We start from the raw sequence: 20,043 nt of genomic DNA on the forward strand, positions 1-20,043 counted from the left end.
ATGTATATTCCTATTATTCATTGTTTTGATAAATTAATCTTAATTATTTAAATAATTAATTAAGTGACGAAGAGGCAGGGATAGCGCCACCATTCCTAGCCTGAGAGGCAGATTGAAGTCCCTCCCTCCAACTTAACTGCCACCACCTTGGCCCCAGAGGAAGAGAAAAAGAGGCAAACACAGCTCCACTATGTCCACACCCAGAACCAGATGGAGGACCCACCCGCCATTCCAATTGCCACCACACTGACATTGGAGAGAGAGAAGAACTGGCTGTATCTGCTGGACTTGATCCCCTTCTCCACTGCCATTCCCTTCTCCTTCTGTGTTATATCTTTTTAGACTGTAAGCCTGAGGGAAGGGAATTGTCAAATTAGCAATCTGTAGGCAATTATGGTGAGCTAAGGCAGGGGTAGGCAACCTGCGGCCCGCGGGCCGGATGCGGCCCGGCAAGGCTTTGGGACCGGCCCCAGCCCGGTCCTGCCGTCGATTGCCGCCGGAGCCTCTGGCCTCTCACGTGAGGGTGTGGGACCTTTGGCCTATCAGGAGGAGGCAGGCAAGGGGGGGCAAGCGGCGGGCAAGGGGGGCAATTGTCTATAGAAGCCTCCAAAACATGCATTTATATTAACATTTTTTAAAAAATCAGCAATTTTTTTCGCGTGTCCTCCATTTTTTAAAAAGTGTCCTCCATTTGAAAATTTTATCCTACATTTGTCCCGGTTTATTTATTTATTTAATTTTTTAAAAAAATTTTTTTTTAATTATTTACTTTTTGGCTTCGGCCCCCCAGTTGTCTGAGGGACAGCAACCTGACCCCCGGCTCAAAAAAGTTGCCCACCCCTGAGCTAAGGGATCAAATTTTGCCTGTGACTCCCTTATACCAGGCTGCAGCACCCTGGATGTATGTATATTAAATTCCTCTTTTCTGCTGAATGGGGCTCAAAGTGCCATACAATACACATTAAAACAGTACATCTGAAATGAGGTTGGCACCTGTGGAAGGCCAGGGAAGTTTATTAGCCCTCAGGAGACCTTGGATGGCCACACTTCTCCAACACATCAGCTCCCACATTTTTTTTAAAAAAATAACAATTTTTAAACTCCCTTTAATGGGAAACTCCTGTTAATACCCAATGACATGTCCATTACTGCTTACTGATAAAATAAGAATGGGATAAGCACACAGGGGTGTGATAATCTTCCTCCTGATTGCGCGAATGAAACAACTTAATGACGGGAGGAGGACACTTGTCTTCTCCGTGTGATAATCTCCCCTGTTTCCTGCATACCCACTGCTACAACTCAGCACTGAAAATCTGTGTCTCTACAGGCTTCCTTCATCCTCCCAGTACCACTGCTGAACAAAACAAAACACATTCTTCCCGCTAGACAGACAAAAAGGAGGACAAGGGGTGGTGTGATATAAAAGTTTTTTGTGAAAAAAGAGCTTCACTGTTGGAGGCTTTGGTACTCCTGAATCAGAGCAGTACTACGATTCACCTTTACCATGATTATGCACTGCTGGAAGATTTTAGTAGTGCTTAAATTGTGAGGGTCAAAACATTCAGACTTCTTGATTCATAAGGAAGAATTATGGCATATGCCCTTTCTTTCCCAGAATCTGCTGTTCAATTTGAGGTGAGTCAAATATGTCTGCCTGCATTTCTGGACTTTTCTTTGAGGATATAACTATTAGGAGTTCTTTCACTTCAAACTCTATCACATTTACATCGCAAATACATTTCTGTACCACTTATCAGTGAACTAGCACTAAGCGGTTTACAATGTGTAATCCAATTGCCCCCAACAAGGTGGGTAACTCATTTTACAGACCTATGAAAGAATGTAAGGCTGAGGGGACCTTGGAGCCCTCCAGGATTGAACTTACAATGTTGTGGCTGCAGGACCGGCATTTAACGACTGCGTCACCAGGGCCGCCATAACTATAACTACACCGATACTGATTAAGTATTACTCTACACTTCATGCTCTCACTGTGTTAACATTTCTCCATAGCAGCAGGAGAAGTTTGTACAGCTGGCCCAACCCTTACATGGGCTTGCCCTTTGCAGACTTGAGCCCATGCGGAAGGCAAGCCCCAATCAAAACAATGGGGAGTATGCACCATGGCATAGGCGTGCGCCCCATTATTCTGAATAGGATTTGAGCATACGCTCAATTCCTCTTATCTGGGAGAGGCTGGAACGGATCCCCCACATATGGGTTGGGTCTACTATATTTGGGCTCCTTCAAAGTGACAATTTGTGCCAGTGTGTCCCAATATTGCCACTTCTCCACTCCCTGCCTTCCTCTCAATTTTTCTTTCCCTTTCTCTTGCCAAACAAAGAGAGTTAAAGGAGCAGCTGCTGCTTCCTGGGCAGGAAAAAGGAAGAATTTAAAGAAGAGCTCAAACAATTTCAGTCCTCACACCATCCTCACTGCTTGGGGAGGCTGTAGCCTTTCAAGGAATCCAAGGTGCTGAAGTCTAATCTCCCAAAATCGTTTCCGTACCTTGGGCAGCTCCTTTGCAGCAATCCAAAACCTCAAATGAGTTCAGTCACACCAACATGGGGCACCACTGTTTTGGCCTTGCTTAATATTATTTATAGTCTCTGGGACTTTATATTTACAGTGGGTCCTCCACATTCACTGAGATTAGAAGTGCAGGAGCCCCATGAAAATGGGAAAAAAAATAACTTTTTTTAGCTGTGAGAACACCACTCTAGGATTTGCTAGATCCTCCAGTGCAACTCTGTGGTCAATATCTGGAGGAAAGTAGCCATAGAATTGCACTAAATAACCTACAAACGCCTAGAAATTTGTAGTGCTTTTTTTTCTAGGAATCTCTAGGTCCTACAACTTGACTCTGTAGTTAACTTCCAGCAGAGTAATATTGGAGGATCTAGAGATTCCTAGAAAGAACATATTAGTCAAATCTGCAAAAGTCACAGCTGCAAATGTGGAGGGCTGACTGTTATGAATGTGTTGGAATTATTACTTTTTATGCTTTTTTCTGTTGTGTAAACTGCTTTAAGCAACTCTTTTGGGGGAACAACTCTTGGGAAGGAAAAAATGCCTAAATGAAAGAATATCCTTGGGATACTCTGCTTTATTGGCGGTTTTTAAACAGGGGTTTGATGCACCTGTTGGGAATGCTTTAGTGCTGAAATCCTGCATTGGCATGAAGTTGGACTAGATATCCCATGGGAACTTTCCAGCTCTATGATTCTATCTTAAAAGCACCCCACATAAATGTATACAGAATCTAGTTCTGCAGCTCTTCTATAACAGGCCTTTACAACATCAACTATCCAAAGCTGAATGCTGACCATAAGTCTCATGCAGTCCTGACTCCCTCCTCCCTCTGGGATTCAGGTTAGATTGCCCATATGGGACTGCAAAAATAAAGACATAGTATGTTGTTCTGAACATCTGAGTGACCACAGTAAGGAGCGTGTGGGCTTCATTTGACTTCATGGCTCCCAATATTTGTTTGTTTGTTTGCCGCCTTTCTCCCAGAAGGGACACAATATATAGAAGCCTCAGAAGCCACTTTTCTACCCCCTTTCCCCCACAAATGTGTGCTCAGTGTTTTATTCCTAATTCCTGAGTCTGAGATTATCAAATCATAATACGGAGCCCAGGTGGCACAGTATTTAAATCCCTGTACTGCAGCCACTCACTCACAGATCACAAGGTTGTGAGTTCAGTACCAGACAGGGGCTCCGCATCAATTCAGCCTGGCATTCTTCTGTAGGTCGCTAAAATGAGTACCCAACTTCTTGGGGCAATTAGCTTACACTTTGTAAGCCACTTAATACATTGGTAAGCTGTATAGATGCTATTGCTATAACCTAGACATTGCTATTACACAAGACTTGCATTTCAGGTTCCCATGTTTAGAACAGTAAATGTGAAGCAGACCAGTAGACCACAAAACCTCATTTGATCAAGTCATTATTCAGTTTCTCAGTAAATCATCATCTTATATTGGGGAATTTTGTGCCATTATTTAACTTTTCATTAAGATCAAGACATCTCTTGATACAAAGTTTAGCATGATCTGTGCAATAAATGCCAATGCATGGATGGGTATGAGACAACAAACATCCTTCGTAAAACCACAACAAGTAATTATGTTCATTGTTAAAGTCCTTGAAGAAAGTCACCAAAATGTCAGTAGCTACTTTGATTTTTTTAAACTGTTTTGATGAGGGGGAGCAGTTGGAATTCTTTTTGAGTATCCTGATGTAGGGTGCAATTATTTTATTATTGGTTTCATCAAAATGCTGTTTCTCTCATTGTAAGTTTGCATCAGGTCAAATTGAAGCATTTATTTTTCAGTCCTACTGAAGTGGATTGACTAAAATTATGTTAACTTTCCAAATTGAATCATTCGAAATTATGTCAAGTGCTTTGGTGTGGAATTGGAGGGGAGAGGAGACCACTTCTACATTCCCCTCTCATCCTGCTGCCTCTTAATTGCAGCTCTCAGTTCTAGGAGATTTGCCACAACCTTTGAGCCTGCTCAAATGTGCAGAAATAGCACATACTGCAGCAATTCTTCACAGACTGCAATACTTCAGAATGCAGCAGAACAATTATTACATGCCTGAATGCCTCTCTATAGGGGAAAAAAAACACCCTTAGACAAGGAGAAGCAAGAATGATGAGAGGACAATCTAGGCTGAAAACGTCCTCTGAAATATAGTAGATTTCTACATTAAAGCTGTTAAAAATATGTATACTTTGGGAAGCATTCAAATATAGATTCCCCCCCCCCTTCCTCCTCATCTATACTGTGCAATGATACAGACCGCAATGACTATCTCATGTGCTATTTGTGCACATTTGAATTAGTTCGTACATGCTGTTTGTTGATAGTGATGGGAAGGGGAAAAGGGCCGTGTAAACACAAAGCACATTCTCAACTCCAGTGGTTTATTGGATCAAAATGTTTGAATCAGACTTTGTGTTGTAACCATTGCCTCGGCTTTCCTTTCATGAGCATGTGATATCATCTGCCATCTCCTCCTGCTTGAGGCTTTTCTGACTCAGCAGTTCATAGAGTAGGTCAGGCAGTTTTCCCTTTCGACTAAATGCAAGAACTTGGTCCTTAATGCCAGGTGTATTTTTTCCTATTTTGATTAATCTTTGTATGCCCCTTCCAGTGCCTTAGATCTTGGAGACACTATCTTTGGCCTACCAGTAAAGAGTGTTCTGAGGCTTCCTTGGGATTGTCTTTTCTTTCACAGTTCTTGCCATATTGGAAGGCAACATCTTGTTCTAGAAATATTAAGTCTTCCAAAATATTGATGTTGTTTCCATGGAAACCTGAAACCTGCAAAATTCATTAGTTGGGGAATCCTGGTCTTCTTTTCACTTTCATTCTGCTACCAGCTTCTTCCATGTACCAGCTTCTACCAACATCCTTCCATCATATGGGCCTATCAAACTGAATACATGTAAATACAGTTTGGGTTAGTGGGAGTGCTTTGAAACTTCAAATGGAGGAGTCAAACTTTATTCCCTTTTGTTCCCTTGAGCTTATGTCCATGAGAAGGTGCCTCACTTTTCATCCACATGCACTTCCTATAGCATCCAAAATGTTGATGCTGTTACACTATCACTTTCTTTCCTTTATATACTATTTTACAATCTTTGCCTGATGAAGAAGCCTGTGAAGCTTTTAAAGCTAGTGTGATCTATTTAGCACCTTTTGAGCTGACCAAATATCCAAGAATGGTACAACCACTGAAAGGATTTGTTTCCCCTCTTTGTCCCAACTTTATTGACATTGCCTCAACATTCATCAGATATTTAACCTGAGAAGGAATCTCCACATCTGTGTTATTTCAGTCATAGGCTCATAAATAACAGAAGCGTGCTGCGCCATTCTATAGTGGGCTCTTCTTCCTCTAAAGTTCAGAGATATCAATGTTAGATGGCCACAGCGACATTACCCATACACAGACAGGAGGCATCGGCACACTCTGATAGAACCTGAGATATGAAGAAGTTCACGATATCTTTGGAGAAAGAGAATCCCAAAAACAAATCTTAAAAAATAATCATTTGAAGACAAAGTATGCCCAGTGGCCATCAAATGTTGGCTGACAGTTAGAGTAAACATGGAAATCTGGATAGATGGGGAATAAAAATGGGGTGGACTCTCATGGATGAGGGCATGGCTGAGAGACTCGAACTGTAAACAGAAACTGCAATATATTTTTGGAGGTCATAAGAATACTTTGTGTCATCAACACATCTCCCATCCACATCCCAGACCAGCTAAAGATCATAATTTTATGCAGAGCATGGTATAGGCTGATTCAGTTTTTCTGCATTTCTGATCAGAGCAGGGAAATGTTACTTGGAGGCGGGAGGCTATAATTCCCCAGAATATTCCAGTCCATGCTGACTGTGGGATTCTAAGAGCTGCTGGCCAAGAAAGTAATTTTTCCAACTTCTGATAATATGAAACGAGGTTGTCAGTGGGCAAAAAAATTGGGAGGTAGAACATGGCGGAGATTATGCCTTGAACGATAGTGACTCACTGAGCCTCTACTTGGCTTAATCACAGATTTGAGTCAATGCAGCATTTCAACAAGAGTACTTTTGTATTTCCATTTTACTCCCATACCTAATATTTCAGGGTCCACTGCACAGCCCCTCTCTACACTCCCTTGAGTAATGCTCATGGAGAACAGAAATGGAGTAACAGGTTTTTCCAAGACATTTCTTAACATTGCAGTTACAGAACAGGAACAAAATAACAGCACCAGAGATTATTAGGCTGCATTACAGGGGATTGTTTTCAAGGCAGCATACAAGAGCCTTGCACTAGAAAAGTAATGGAGAATATTTAACCAGAGCCATGCAGTGGGGGAAATACACAGCCAAATTTGGAAAAATAAAAACCTCCATCTCCGAACTGGCAAAGAAAAGAGGGTGGGGGGAGAAAATAAAATATACTGAATCATAATTGAATTAGTGAGGGATTTACTTATTTAAGGCACATTCAAATTGACTGGAAAATCCCAGATTTTGTTCTTCCTGATTTTATACTGGATTAAAATAAACTGATCTGAGGAGCTGGTATTAAAAGTCTTTGATCGTATTGGGAGGTAACAGAAAATATTTTGGAATAAACAAAATCAGCTTCAGCTGATATGCCAGCTGAGGCTCTTCCTGAAGCCAGGTGACTTGAAAACTGTGGTATATGCACTGGTTACCTTGTGACATGACTTCTGTAGCACACTCTATATGGGGCTACCCTTGAGCCTAGTTTAGAAACTTCAACTAGTTCAAAATATGGCAGCCAGATTGGTCATTGAGAAATGTAGAAGTGACCATATAACACCGATTTTAAAATCTCTCCACTGGCTATTAGTTTCCGGGCACAGTACAAGGTGTTGGTAATGACCTTTAAAGTCCTACATGGCTTAGGTCTAGCCTACTTATGGGAACGCTTCCTTCCGTATAATCCACTCGGAATGCTTAGGTCTTCTGAGAAAAACTTATTACAGCCAATGAAGACCAAGTTGGCTGCAACCCAGAGGGCCTTTTCATCTTCTGCTTCTAAATTTTGGAACGGTCTGTTGGAGGAGATCCGACAAATTACGAATCTTGACAGCTTTAAAAAGGCTGTCAAGACGGATCTCTTCCAATAGTAAATAAATATTCCAGATCAACCTTTCCCCAAATGGTTCATTGACTGTAAACCATAGTTCTCTTTATTAATTTTAATCGGAAGCATAAAGTTGAATGGTATTTGTATTAATCATATGCCTGATTGGTATACTAATAAGGGTAGGTTTTTCTCTGTCTGCTCCTCAAGTGAAGAGCGGTAGGATTTAGTTTGCTTTATATTAATTAATAAATTAATTAAACATTGGCTCTCTGACAAATCCTAAATATCTAAAAAAACTGCAAATCCCAGAATTCCATAGCATTGAGCTATGACAGTTAAAGTGGTGTCAAACTGCCTTAATTCTGCAATTCAGATGCAACCCTAGGTATATATATATTTTTCATTAGCTCTAAGAGGAACGTAGGATATTAATTATTTCCTGGCTATCAGTAAATGAGTTTTCCAGCTACTAGCCAAAAATATGAAACACACAACAAAATGGTTCTCAGATTTTGTGCATCCAAGTTGTACGTATAGTTTACACACAGTGTGGAAGACTACACCTGAAAGGAGTGTGTCATTAGTTCTTTCTTTCTGCCTTGTCTAGTTGTGTTCTTACACTCTGGACAGAGAATGAGGGTAATTGCCACACACTGAGTGGGTTATTCTGTCCTGAATCTTTTGTATTCAGTACAGTGGTTAAGAATGTTAAACCGAACAAAGTCTAGACATTCCCTATTATTCCCCACCCTTACCCCATTTACTGTGAAATCTGCCCTTGTTAACTTCTTACACTTCATTGTGCAACCCTTCTTTCTCTTAAGCAATATCTCCAGTTTGTCTTAATTAATATTCTGTTCCTCACAGCTAAATCGTTCCTCGCTTGGGGGTTAATGCAAATTAATTATGCACAGTGGAAATTGTTTGGAATTACTTTAAGCAATAATCCCAGAGAGGATTTGTCTTTCAGGAACTAATTAGATGGTGGTTTTTATGTCTCTCTGTTAAAAAGTCATCACCTAAACTGTAAGGACTCTGAGGTCTGCAGATCCGTGCCAGTGGTGACTTAGCTCAGTGTTTGTTCCAGCTGTTAAATTGTAAAGCATTTATTATAACAATGAAAATATTTTCTAGTTGGTTTAAATGGTATTTTAAATGAGTGTTTAATTTCCTTCGCACACACTTGCATGTTACAGGGGAAAAGTAGCTCATGTTTATAAAATAATATATATATAGGAATGGATATATTAGCTGGGGACTAGTATGGCTTACAGTCTTCTCTACTGTTCTTATCTGATACTAGCTAGTAGTACCAGAGTATACAGTAATTATTTTACTAGTACAAGATTCTAATACGTGATTCTATTGAATGCCATACTTTCCCAGCTACTAGCAAATTTTCACATGCCCTCTTTCTTTGAATTCATGTACTCTGTTTTGAACCTTAATTATACTGCTGCTTCTTACTAATTCTAGTAGCAAAGATTTTTACAACACAATCATACATTCTTTGAAAACATATATAGCTATAGTGGGCGTTTTCTGAGTAAAGTCTGAAGCAAGCTCTGGTTAGTATTCAGCTGGGAAACTGCCAACAAATACCAGGTGCTGTAGGCTATATTTCAGAAGAAGGAACTTGCAAAACTACCTTTGAGTTTTCTTGCATAAGAAATGCCTATGAAATTCATGGAGTCACCATAAGTCAACAGGCAACTTGAAGGTACATATAGGCCCCATACAGACAGGCCAAAATAAAGCTGCTTCGGGTCACTTTGGAGGTATGCTGTTTAAATGATGCATGCGTCCTAAGAGTCCAGAAGCTGCGCCAAAGCTGCACACCAGTCATTAAGATTGGATCATGGCTTTGGTGTGGCTTCCAGACTCTTAGGAATTATGCAACATCTAAACAGCATACCTCCAAAGTGATCCGAAGCAGCTTTATTTTGGCCTGTCTGTATAGGGCCATTGACACACAAAGACTGTTCAACCCATGCTTGCCTTTCAGATGATAAAAGCATACATAAGATTGGTTTTACATTATGCTCCTTCCATTTTCTTTCATGCCTGAGATACATGTACCTTGTTATCGTGAATAACCATGGTTCAAAGCCTTGGACATAGAAAATGCATATGTGATAAAAGTAAATAATTGTCTGTGTAATTGCATTGGGTGATTTGGCTGGACTTTGATGATTACTGTGTGGAAAGGGACAAATCCAAAGAAGTCAAATTCACATTATCCCAATATCTAAATATTTTAGCAGTGTCTGGGAACCGCAGCCTTTAAACGGCGCGACTCCCAGACGCTGCAGAGAAGGAGCGTGGAAATCGCTCTCCTTCTCAGGCCCCAGAAGAGGTGCCGCGAGTGCCAAAGGGTGCATTCACGGCGTCACTTCTGGTGCACCACATGCGGACGCAGAGCGTCCAATACGTCAAAATGGCGGTGCCTGTATGAACAGGGCGCCGCCATTTTGTACGGACTGAGTCCGTGATAGGGTAAGATGCGTCTAGAAGAGACGCCCCTTTTTCAAACTGGGACGTCCTCAGGACGTCCCTAATGGCGGTTTGTAACCCGCGATACATTTACTTTCTTTGGATGTACACCTATCACTACAGTAATAGTTCCTATACAGGTTCCTTTTGTATTGAGTTATCTTGGAGCTGCAGGCACTTTTAATAGTTCACATTCTTTTTATATTAGTGGGTTTTTATTGGATACTTAACTTACCCTGTGATTTCTTTTTTTATTTAATATTTAGGATCAAGCATGAAAATATTGTTGCACTGGAAGATATCTATGAGAGTCCAAACCACTTGTATCTGGTCATGCAGCTGTAAGTAATTAATCAATATAGACTTATATTTACCATATATACCACATTCATAATCTCTGTCAATGTATCGGAGAACCAAATAGCATATATGCAAAAGGAAAGTACACCTCATTCTCCAAAAATGTGAACAGAATTCCGTTTCAGATTTTATGGCTCAATCCACTAGGTTTAAGGACCAGAGATCAGGAACAACTTACACGATTTAAGACCCATTTCAGATATTATATAATTTGAGCATATGTCTTGGACAGGGACATGGCATGTAATGCACACATGTCTTGTGCAGTTCTATCAATCACAACATCTTCTTTAGGACTCCATTTCCTTCATGACCTGTCAGTTTAGAGTTGAATGAAAACTATTATTTCACTGGTCTGCTAACTAGTCTGAGATGTGAATTTTAAAACTTTTCTTTAACAAATCTGCTACTTTCTCTAGTGCCGACATTTTTGCTGATATTTATGTCTGTTGCCTATTACTGTTCTGAAAACATTTCCAACCTCTCTCTGAATGCTCTTCTTGGCAGAATGCTAGTTAACACATTTTTAAAATAAGGAAGTAGACGTAAAAACTTTTAGTGGCATACATACAAAATAACTGTTTCCTTCACACACCTGGAACTAAGAAATTGTGGCTATTGAAGCACAGCCTGTGATCTAAAACATCTTCAAAACTTCTGATTTTGGGAAGCGCCGCTGTCAAACTAAAAACTATAATCAATTAAACATGCGCCATTTCCTCCATTCAGTCTAGGACAAAATGTTCATGGGTAATTTCTTGTTTCCTTGGAAACTGTGACCTGTTGATACAAGTCAGAAGATGTTATAGCTGGGTACCATTTTATTGCCTCACTGCTCAGTTTGCTGCTATAATTCCTTTCCTTTGTATTAGCTTGCAAATTTTATTTGTCATCCCAACCCCAGTAGAAAACAAACAGATTATAGTGGACCCTTTCCATCTATGGGGGTTGAGCAGATGTCAAAAAATGCAGACAGCCACGCTCCATACTATTCAATGGCAGCAACATGCATGCGCCACTGTGGAATAATATGGAGCATGGTGATTTACAGATACTAAAATCTGTGGATTGCTGGCCTGCCAATACAAAAGGTCCACTGTATTTCACTTATATTAAAAATAACATTTTTATTTCTACATAGGGAGCTTGCAATTTGATTTTTAAAATATAATACAGGTTTAGTCCCAGGTAAATGAGTTTGAATAAAATGTCCAGATCTGGGATCTTAATATTGGCTTGGCCTTCTTCTACACAAGAGAACTTGTGGCCTAGATGTGGAAAAGTTACTTTTGGGTCTACAAGTCCCAGAGTATGCCAAGCAGCCATGGCCTCTCCTTGCACTCCCAACTCCAGTCTTATACAAGGGGTAAGAAATCAGGGGCGTTATCCTTATTGACCCCCCCCCCTTTAGTCTATAAAATGTGGTGTATAAAAAGCAAAAAGCCTCTCATGCTGCTTGGAGACCAGCAAATCACTGTCTTCTGAAAGTCCAAAAAGGGGTCCATGACCACATGAGGAAAGATTAATGTATATTGTACAGTACATGGGGTCATCCCACAGCATTTCTGAAAGAACTCTTGTCAGTGATATCCTAACAATGGGACATCTCAGAAAGAAGCAAGTGGCTGTTGTGTAAATAACCAGGACCAACAAAAACTAGTGGCAGAGGTTCCATCCATGCATGCTATTTAATTGTGTTACACTAAGGCCTGGTACAGACGGGCACAAAGTGCTGGCCTGTGGGCGGAGTCATGGCGGAGCGTCCACACGCTGGATGCCGTGACTCTGCCCCCTCAGGCCCTGACACCGCACACGGTTCATGGCATGGCCCTGGAGCTGCATCTACATGATGCAGTGCCAAAAGGGTGTAACAAAGCTGCACCGCCGTGGCCATGACACCCTTTAGAGGGTGCCAAAAGGAACTACACCTTGTGGCTTCTTTTTCTGCCTTCCAGAGGCTGGATCAGGGCTGGGGCATGTGCTGGCCGCAGCCCTGATCTGGTCAGTAAAGGGGCAGTTGTATGCTGCCCCTTAGGGGCTGTTTGTACAATTCCTAGGTCAGCACTGGTCCCTTTAACCCAGGGTGGACAAGTGTGGAAGGGTAGGGGCTGCATTAGTAACTCAGGAGGTCTTGGATAGCTGCATTTCCCACAACTGATTATGCAAATAAATAAAAATTTTGCTCCCAGATTCTCCTTAAGGGACATTTTCACTATATTTTGGGGTCTTCCTGTACCATTTGTATGTACCAGAATAAGACTTTTTTTTAACAACAAGATGTGAGTACAACTTCCTGTTCACTTCCTGTTTAAGAAAGGCCTCTCTTGGGCTTAAATTGTCCTGGGGCCAGCCCAAAACATGGTGGAAATGCCCTCCACACACTCCCAGAGGGTTTGGGAGGCATTTTGGTGTAAAACAAATGTTTTTAGTCCCTAAGAGGTGCTAGCATATGGGCTACACACTTTGCCCATTCTGCTTTAGCCCATTGTCTACTTTTCAAGATATTAGCCACAAATCTTTCCTCATGTGCTGCTAACTAAAGCAGTTTGATTTGAACTTGGATATGAACATGAGACTTAATTTATGGAAAACATAGCTCTACTACTGAACAAATGTAGTTGTGAATCACTAACAGTAACTCACATGTTTGTGGAACCATGGCTAGCTTTCAGAAATGGATCTACCATGAGCAAGAAACACTGTACTGTATTCTATATTCAGGTGGATTCATGCTGCCTTTTCCTTCCTTCCTTCTTTCTTTTTTCATTCTTTCTTTCTTTTTGGTGGAGGGGATCAGCAGCACTATCCTCTGGGTCCACTCAGGACTTTGCAGGTGTTGGCCCTGCAAAGTTCATTCCCAGCATGTGATTCCAAAACAGAAGTGGAAACCGTAGGGACTGTAGGGAAGATAGACTTGAACCATGCAAAGTAATTACTTTTTCATGGAGCTATGGCCACAGATTGCAATGTATCAGATGTTTTAATAATGATAGTGTAATGCTGATACCTGGTGCTGCAGGCTATATTTCAGAGGAAGGGATGGCAAAATCATCTGAAGTATTCCTTGCCTAAGAAAACCCTATGAAATTCAGGAGGTTGCCATAGGCAGCTTGAAGGCACATACACACCAGAGATTATCAGACGGGGCACTAAGGGTCCTTGTCATGTCCTTTCCCCATGATCACAAGAAGATGTTCATACAACGTCACACTTATCCCATCATTGTCCCATCAATGAAGCAGTATTGCCTGACATTTTGCATTAACAGGAGTTCATGTTAATGCAGTGCCGCTTCAATGATGGGACAATGGCGCTGCAATCTGAAAGCCTTTCACTGGATCGCAGTCAAAGATGGGATAAGGATTGGGGAGCGATCGTGTCCTTATCCCGTCTATGTATGATAATCTCAACACAATACTGACAGTAGTAACAAAGCATGAAAGCTAATTGCTTTTTTGCCACCTCAGCAAAACATGGAGAGTTTTCCCTTCTAAAATGATGTTATTCTAGCAGTCTTTCATATTCAAAAGAGTAACTGGCAATAAGTTTGAGAGAGCAATTTTTGAATGTTAAAACACAGAAAGCTTGTTTGTTTGGGTTGGGTTTTTTTTTTTTAAGTTCCCAGCTATAGCTTTGCCTATGTGGTTTATGTTAACAAATTATTCTGGCCACACAATGAAAACATAGCCCAGCCAAAGCACTGCAGAACATTTCAGACTGAGTTTTTTTGCAATAGTATTAAATCCCTGTATTTGTTTCCCCTGTGGATGTAAGTGATGTGTTTTAAACTATGAAAGCCACTACAGCATTCATATTGTTGACACTGGGTAATAACACTAAGAACAGAGCAACAGGCTGCCTGCTGAGAACAGAGATAAATGACAGAATACTTGAGCAATTTGTTCCTTCCTCTGAGCTCTTCAGTTCTGGCTGAGTACTGCCTGGGAAAAGTAAAAAAATAATTGTGGTCTGTAGTTTTGCTTCAATTATAGAATTTATTAGCTCATGGGCAATAATTATTTCCTAGCTATATTTGCAAATTGCACCTTGTAGATCAGAAATCATGTACTCCTAAAATATCTCTCAGTCTGAGAGACCACAATCCAGTTCAAAGTGAAGTACACTTAAAGCTATTGATTTCAGTAGACTTAACCATACTTAAATATGTTTTGCATTGGCACAAAGGATCTACGTTGTGTGGAAAAGTCCCAGAATCCCTTAGCCAGAATGGCCAAAAGTAACTTTTTAAAGTTATGGTCTACGCTCTATACAAACTGGGGTTTGGAGGGGAGAAAGACTTAATGCCTTTCCAGTAAGTTAGAGATCAATTATTAAGCAGTTATATCCTCCCCCTTTGCATTTGAGGACCCTCCAAACTAGGCAACAACTAGGCAAAAACAATAATCAGGTTTTAACATGGATGAACAGCTGTCACACTGGATTCAGTATTCATGGCTGTGTAAATAGAAAATAAAAAGCAGAAAGGACTCTTGCGATAAATTGTTCATAAATAATTAATTGTCAAGGAGTCCAGTAACTGAATGTGTATTTTTGACAATAGATTGATAAAAGACAGCACATTTATGAATAATTTGAAGTGGGAGCGGAAGACTGAATATAAGATTAATTAAAAATTAATTGTATGTCTACTAAAAGAGCCAGTATGGGATAGTTGTTTGAGTGTTGGACTATAAGGGTTCAAATCTCGGCTCAGCCACGTAAACCTATGGTTGACCATAGAAAAGTCATACTCTCTCAGCCTCAGAGGATAGCAATGACAATCCCCCTCTGAAGAAACTTGCCAAGAATACTCCATGAAAAGTTTGCCATATGTCGGAAACAACTTGAAGGCACACAATAACAACAACAACAACATTTACTGAAGAGCCAGTTTTATCACAATGCTCAAATATTAAAGAGAGCTAGTATGTATAATTCCATACAAGTTCTTATTAATATTTGAGCATTATGATAAAATTGGTCCATATCTGTGGGATAAGAATTTATTGGGTGACTATGAGCCTTATCACACTAGTGAGATTTCTCTGGGAAACTGTATTTAAACTGGATTTAAATTAAATTCAAATTTAAACAGAACCCACAAATTTGGGAAGTTTATCACACCAAATTGCTGCTAAAGTGTGATGCGAAGTTAAATCAAAGTTAAAGCGGAGAAAAATGCCACCTTTTTACTTTCAGAATTTCCCGAAAGTAAAAAGCTGCTGTTTTTTTCAGTTTAACTTCAGTTCACCTTCATGTTATTTCACGTTAACAGCAATGTCATGTGATAAACATCTGGCATGTCTAGTTTTTTTCCTAACTTAAGTCTTGTTTAAAATCCCATTTTCCAGCAGGATCTCACTAGTGTGATAAACTCCTAAAACGGTGTAACTATCCTGGTGGAAGCTAAGGTGGCAATGGTGGCCGGATTGAAAAAAGGAACAGACATGGCGGTAGTGAAGGAAGGAGGGGGAAATCTCCAGCTGGGACTAGTAGAAGAAAGCTTCTGGGTTTAAGCAGTCTTTTTCTCAGTAATATGGCTGACAAGATGGTTCCTTTGGAGCAAGGTGCTCTGGAAAAGGCGGCCTGGACAAATGGCTATTCAAAGGTACGAACAGCTCTCCAGGCCACCTTTCCTCACCTCCCAAGAGCCTGCCTAATTATGCTACGAAGGAGTAGGTTGCTCAAACCTTGCAGTCCAACTCCTGTCTCCCTCCTCATATTGCATTTGTTTTACATGGGGTTCCTGGCCATCGTAACTTGTGGCCATACTGTTATTTGATAGTGGCACTGTCAAGTAGGAAATGAGAATGTTTTAGACTTTTTGTGGGATTGCTCAAAGAGAGGTACAGTTTTAAGCAAAATAGTAATCACAATGATACTTATGTTAAATTGTAAGGTATCATAGATACAGTTGTTACTGGAATTACAGTATTAATTAAATACTAGCAATAGCCAAGCAGATGCCGGTTGTGGATTGGAATTTATATATGGCAAGAATATCAGAAGAAGGAAACAGTTTTTCCAAGTAATGGAAAAAAAAAAGAGTTCATGACTCAGAAACGGATAAATATAAAATGAATAAAGAATGGTGAAATTTAAAAATTAGATTTTAAGTATAATTTCAATTGCTACTCCTATTAGAACAGACCCATTCAACCTACTGGATTAACCTAAGTTTTGGTTTACAATTCAACATTTTGTGCAATGAATGTATTTTAGCTGAGACTAACAGGTGGATTTAGGCCATACTATTTATAGTATTTTAGAAAGCAAATGAATACATATGTCCTTTTATTATTTGTATATACAGTGCTATAATAGTTACTAAATTTGTAAAATGTTACCATTATTGTTTGTTGTTGTGTTACTAGCCTTACAAAATTTGTCAAGGTGTATTTAATTTTTATAAGATGTAATTTTTTAGAAAGTAAAATGTATACATGCAACAACAGCAACAAAACTTCATATGTATCACATAGATATAATTCGCAAGCATCCAGGATTGGTTGCAGTTCCCTTTTGAATGTTACATCAGTGGCAATCCAAGGCTGGCTGTGAAATTACCTAGGAACATGACTTTCTTCTGGACTATTCTTGGTATATAGTGAAAAAACCTTGTCCTTTCAGAAGGAAAAAGTGGGGAAGTTGGTAAACATTGCAGTTCATTGCTATTTACAAAAGCATATTGACCAAATGGTGCTTTAATTATACCATCTGTGAGATAGCCATCTAAATTAGACGAGTTAATTGTATAACAGATCAGAACCTAACCCTCAGAATATTGAATATTGCTAGCCATGATACCTAGAGCTGAACCACGAGTGTGAAATACTGCTTATCAAATAAAAATTTCACCTTTTTGTTTGATTTTGGAAAGAACAAACAAACAACTAAATTGACAGAGGTACAATTCTGAGGACTGACAAATGGTTATTGACGATTGACAATTGTTATCTTTCTGTTCCAAAGAGGTATCTAAGGGATGAAAACTCTTAGCAAAAAGGATCAAAACCCCACAAAGTGGTTGTGGATGATAATCAGATGTTTCAGTAGCATCTAATTTAGTTACAGATTAATGAGGGTAGAATTCCCAAAATGATATTTAAACATGTCTAGGCAATCCTCCTGCCTGTACTTATAAGACATATATGTGGATAACTATCCACATTGAAACAAGGCTTAGTGCCTGTTCAAGACATTTCCCTACATGAACTGCAACAACTAATGGTACTCCACCACCACCCACCATCAAGGTACATATACTAAGCTGGCCAAGTTATTTTGGTGTCTGAAGCAGAAGGTTCTGCAAGCATTTTCTCCATCCCTGGCAGGAAAAACAAAGCTATAACAATAAAGTAACTAAAAAATGCTGCTTTCTGGTTCATCCCATCAAAATGTGATCTCCAAGTTCCCTGCCTCACTCTAACTAATTATAGCACTAATGTTGATAGTCCTTTGGGCCACATGTAGCTCATGCTCTGAGATGTGGGGAGCTGGGGGTTAGAAAACTCCCATGCTTCACCATGGACCAACCCCTGCTTTAGGCAGCTTCCAAATTCAAGTGAAATATCTGTAGCTCATATGAATATGATGTGATGGGAGACTGTGAAAAACTCTAGGCCAGGCCCTACTAACAATATATAGCTGTACTTCAGTTAACAAAGTTAACTGGGCTTCTTTAACATAAATATTTGTGCAGAAGTAGAATTAACATAGAAAGAATAGGGATAGGTTGCTAGACCACAAAAAAGAAGAGCAATTCAACATGCCTCAGCAAACTTTTCGTTCAAACCTAATATCATGCACATGTGAAATGAAACAACCAGTTAGGTTAACTTTGCATAGAGCAGTGATGGCGAACCTATGGCACACGTGCCAGAGGTGGCATTCAGAGCCCTCTCTGTGGGCACATGTGCTGTCGCCCCAGCATAGAGTTTGCCAGAGTTTGTTACTAGAAAGCCAAAGGGACATGGCACTTTGCAATAAATAAGTGGGTTTTGGATTGCAGTTTGGGCACTCAGGTTCACCATCACTGACATAGAGCATTTGCAGGCTGCTTCCAAGATGAATGCCAGTATGTTATTTTTCTATCAACATCCTCTAATGTCCTCTCCTCCCCCCCCCCCCTTGTTTTGCTCTCTACACATGCTTGGTAAGTGATTCTGGAGGCAGTTGTTTATCTTGCGTGTTGTACCTAAGCACACACAGTTACAATAGAATCAGCCATTCTTTCCCAAGTCAAGCTTTATTGCATTGCTTACGGCATACATGCTGCTACAACCCAACACTGAAGGCCTATATTTCTCCACCAATATAATCCCCATTCTAGACTGTCACCATCACACAATCTTTGTTCCCTTTGGGCAGATGGGAACAAGGTTGTCTCTATGGAAGCTCAGCATGCACTGCAGAACTCTTTTCAGTTTGCTAGTTTGCATGTATGATGAGCAAACAGTAGGTATGACTAGAAAAACAATAGTTCTTTCCTGTAGGCAGCTGTCTGTTTTATTTCTCATCGAAGGAGTGGAAGGACTTGAATTGCTTTTGATATATTGAACAGAATCAAACAGACTGAGGGTGAATCTCAGGAGTTTATTGCATGTAATTTTCATGCCAACCCGGGCACGATTTTGTGTGCAGTAAAATCAGTTTTAACCCATGCTAGCCTGATCCCATCCCATGCCCAGGTCGGTGAGAAAATTACATGCGCTAAACTTCCCAGATCTCACTTGCTAAATCCAGTGAGACTGAACAAGAGTGAAAGCTGTTTCCCTGAGATGTCTAAGAATGTGACCTATTAACCATACATCTAACCCGTGTATGGAATGTAAATAATCAGAGTTTGAAAAGTTACTTTTTGGGGGCTGGAGATCCTGTGAGTTGTATAGCCAAAAAGTAATTTTTCAAAATGTTTGCTGGTAATACGATTGCATGCTCTTACAAGACGGTTAGAAGGATTACTGAGACAAAACACAATAAATAAATTTTATTTAGCACAAAAAGTGCTATAAAAGTTAGATTTACTTTTCGTGTTGGTATTCCTAATATTGGAAAGAGATTCCCATTCTTTGCCATTTTCCAAGCTGAAGCAGAATCATAGATTCATAGAGTTGGAAGAGACCGCAAGGGCCATCCAGTCCAACTCCCTGCCATGCAGGAACTCTCAATCAAAGCATCCCCAACAGATGGCCATCCAGCCTCTGCTTAAAGACCTCCAAGGAAGGAGACTCCACTACACTCAGAGGGAGTTTGTTCCACTGTCGAACAGCCCTTACTGTCAGGAAGTTCTTCCTAATGTTGAAGTGGAATCTCTTTTCCTGTAGCTTGCATCCATTGCTCCGGGTCCTAGTCTCTGGAACAGCTGAAAACAAGTCAGCTCCCTCCTCAGTATGACATCCCTTCAAGTATTTAAACAGGGCTATCATATCACCTCTTAACCTTCTCTTCTCCAGGCTAAACATCCCCAGCTCCTTGAGATATGTAGCCCAAGAGCAGAACAAGAGTATGGCTAACATGGTGGAATGCTACTGAAAATGGGTGTCCCATTTCAGTTT

General features: G+C 40.2%; 1 protein-coding gene across 2 annotated transcripts in view; it reads left to right on the top strand.

The window, feature by feature from the left end:
• The window catches only part of CAMK1D (calcium/calmodulin dependent protein kinase ID), a 240,257-nt gene that overhangs the window by 132,508 nt on the left and 87,706 nt on the right, over nucleotides 1-20,043 (top strand). For both annotated transcript variants that reach the window (XM_042468787.1, XM_042468788.1), the window contains one exon: nucleotides 10,393-10,467. In XM_042468787.1, coding sequence (XP_042324721.1) covers nucleotides 10,393-10,467 — 75 coding nt within the window. The remainder of the gene's footprint in view (nucleotides 1-10,392; nucleotides 10,468-20,043) is intronic.

This window comes from Sceloporus undulatus, chromosome 5 (genome assembly GCF_019175285.1).
Source record: "Sceloporus undulatus isolate JIND9_A2432 ecotype Alabama chromosome 5, SceUnd_v1.1, whole genome shotgun sequence".
Taxonomy (NCBI): Eukaryota; Metazoa; Chordata; class Lepidosauria; order Squamata; family Phrynosomatidae; genus Sceloporus; species Sceloporus undulatus.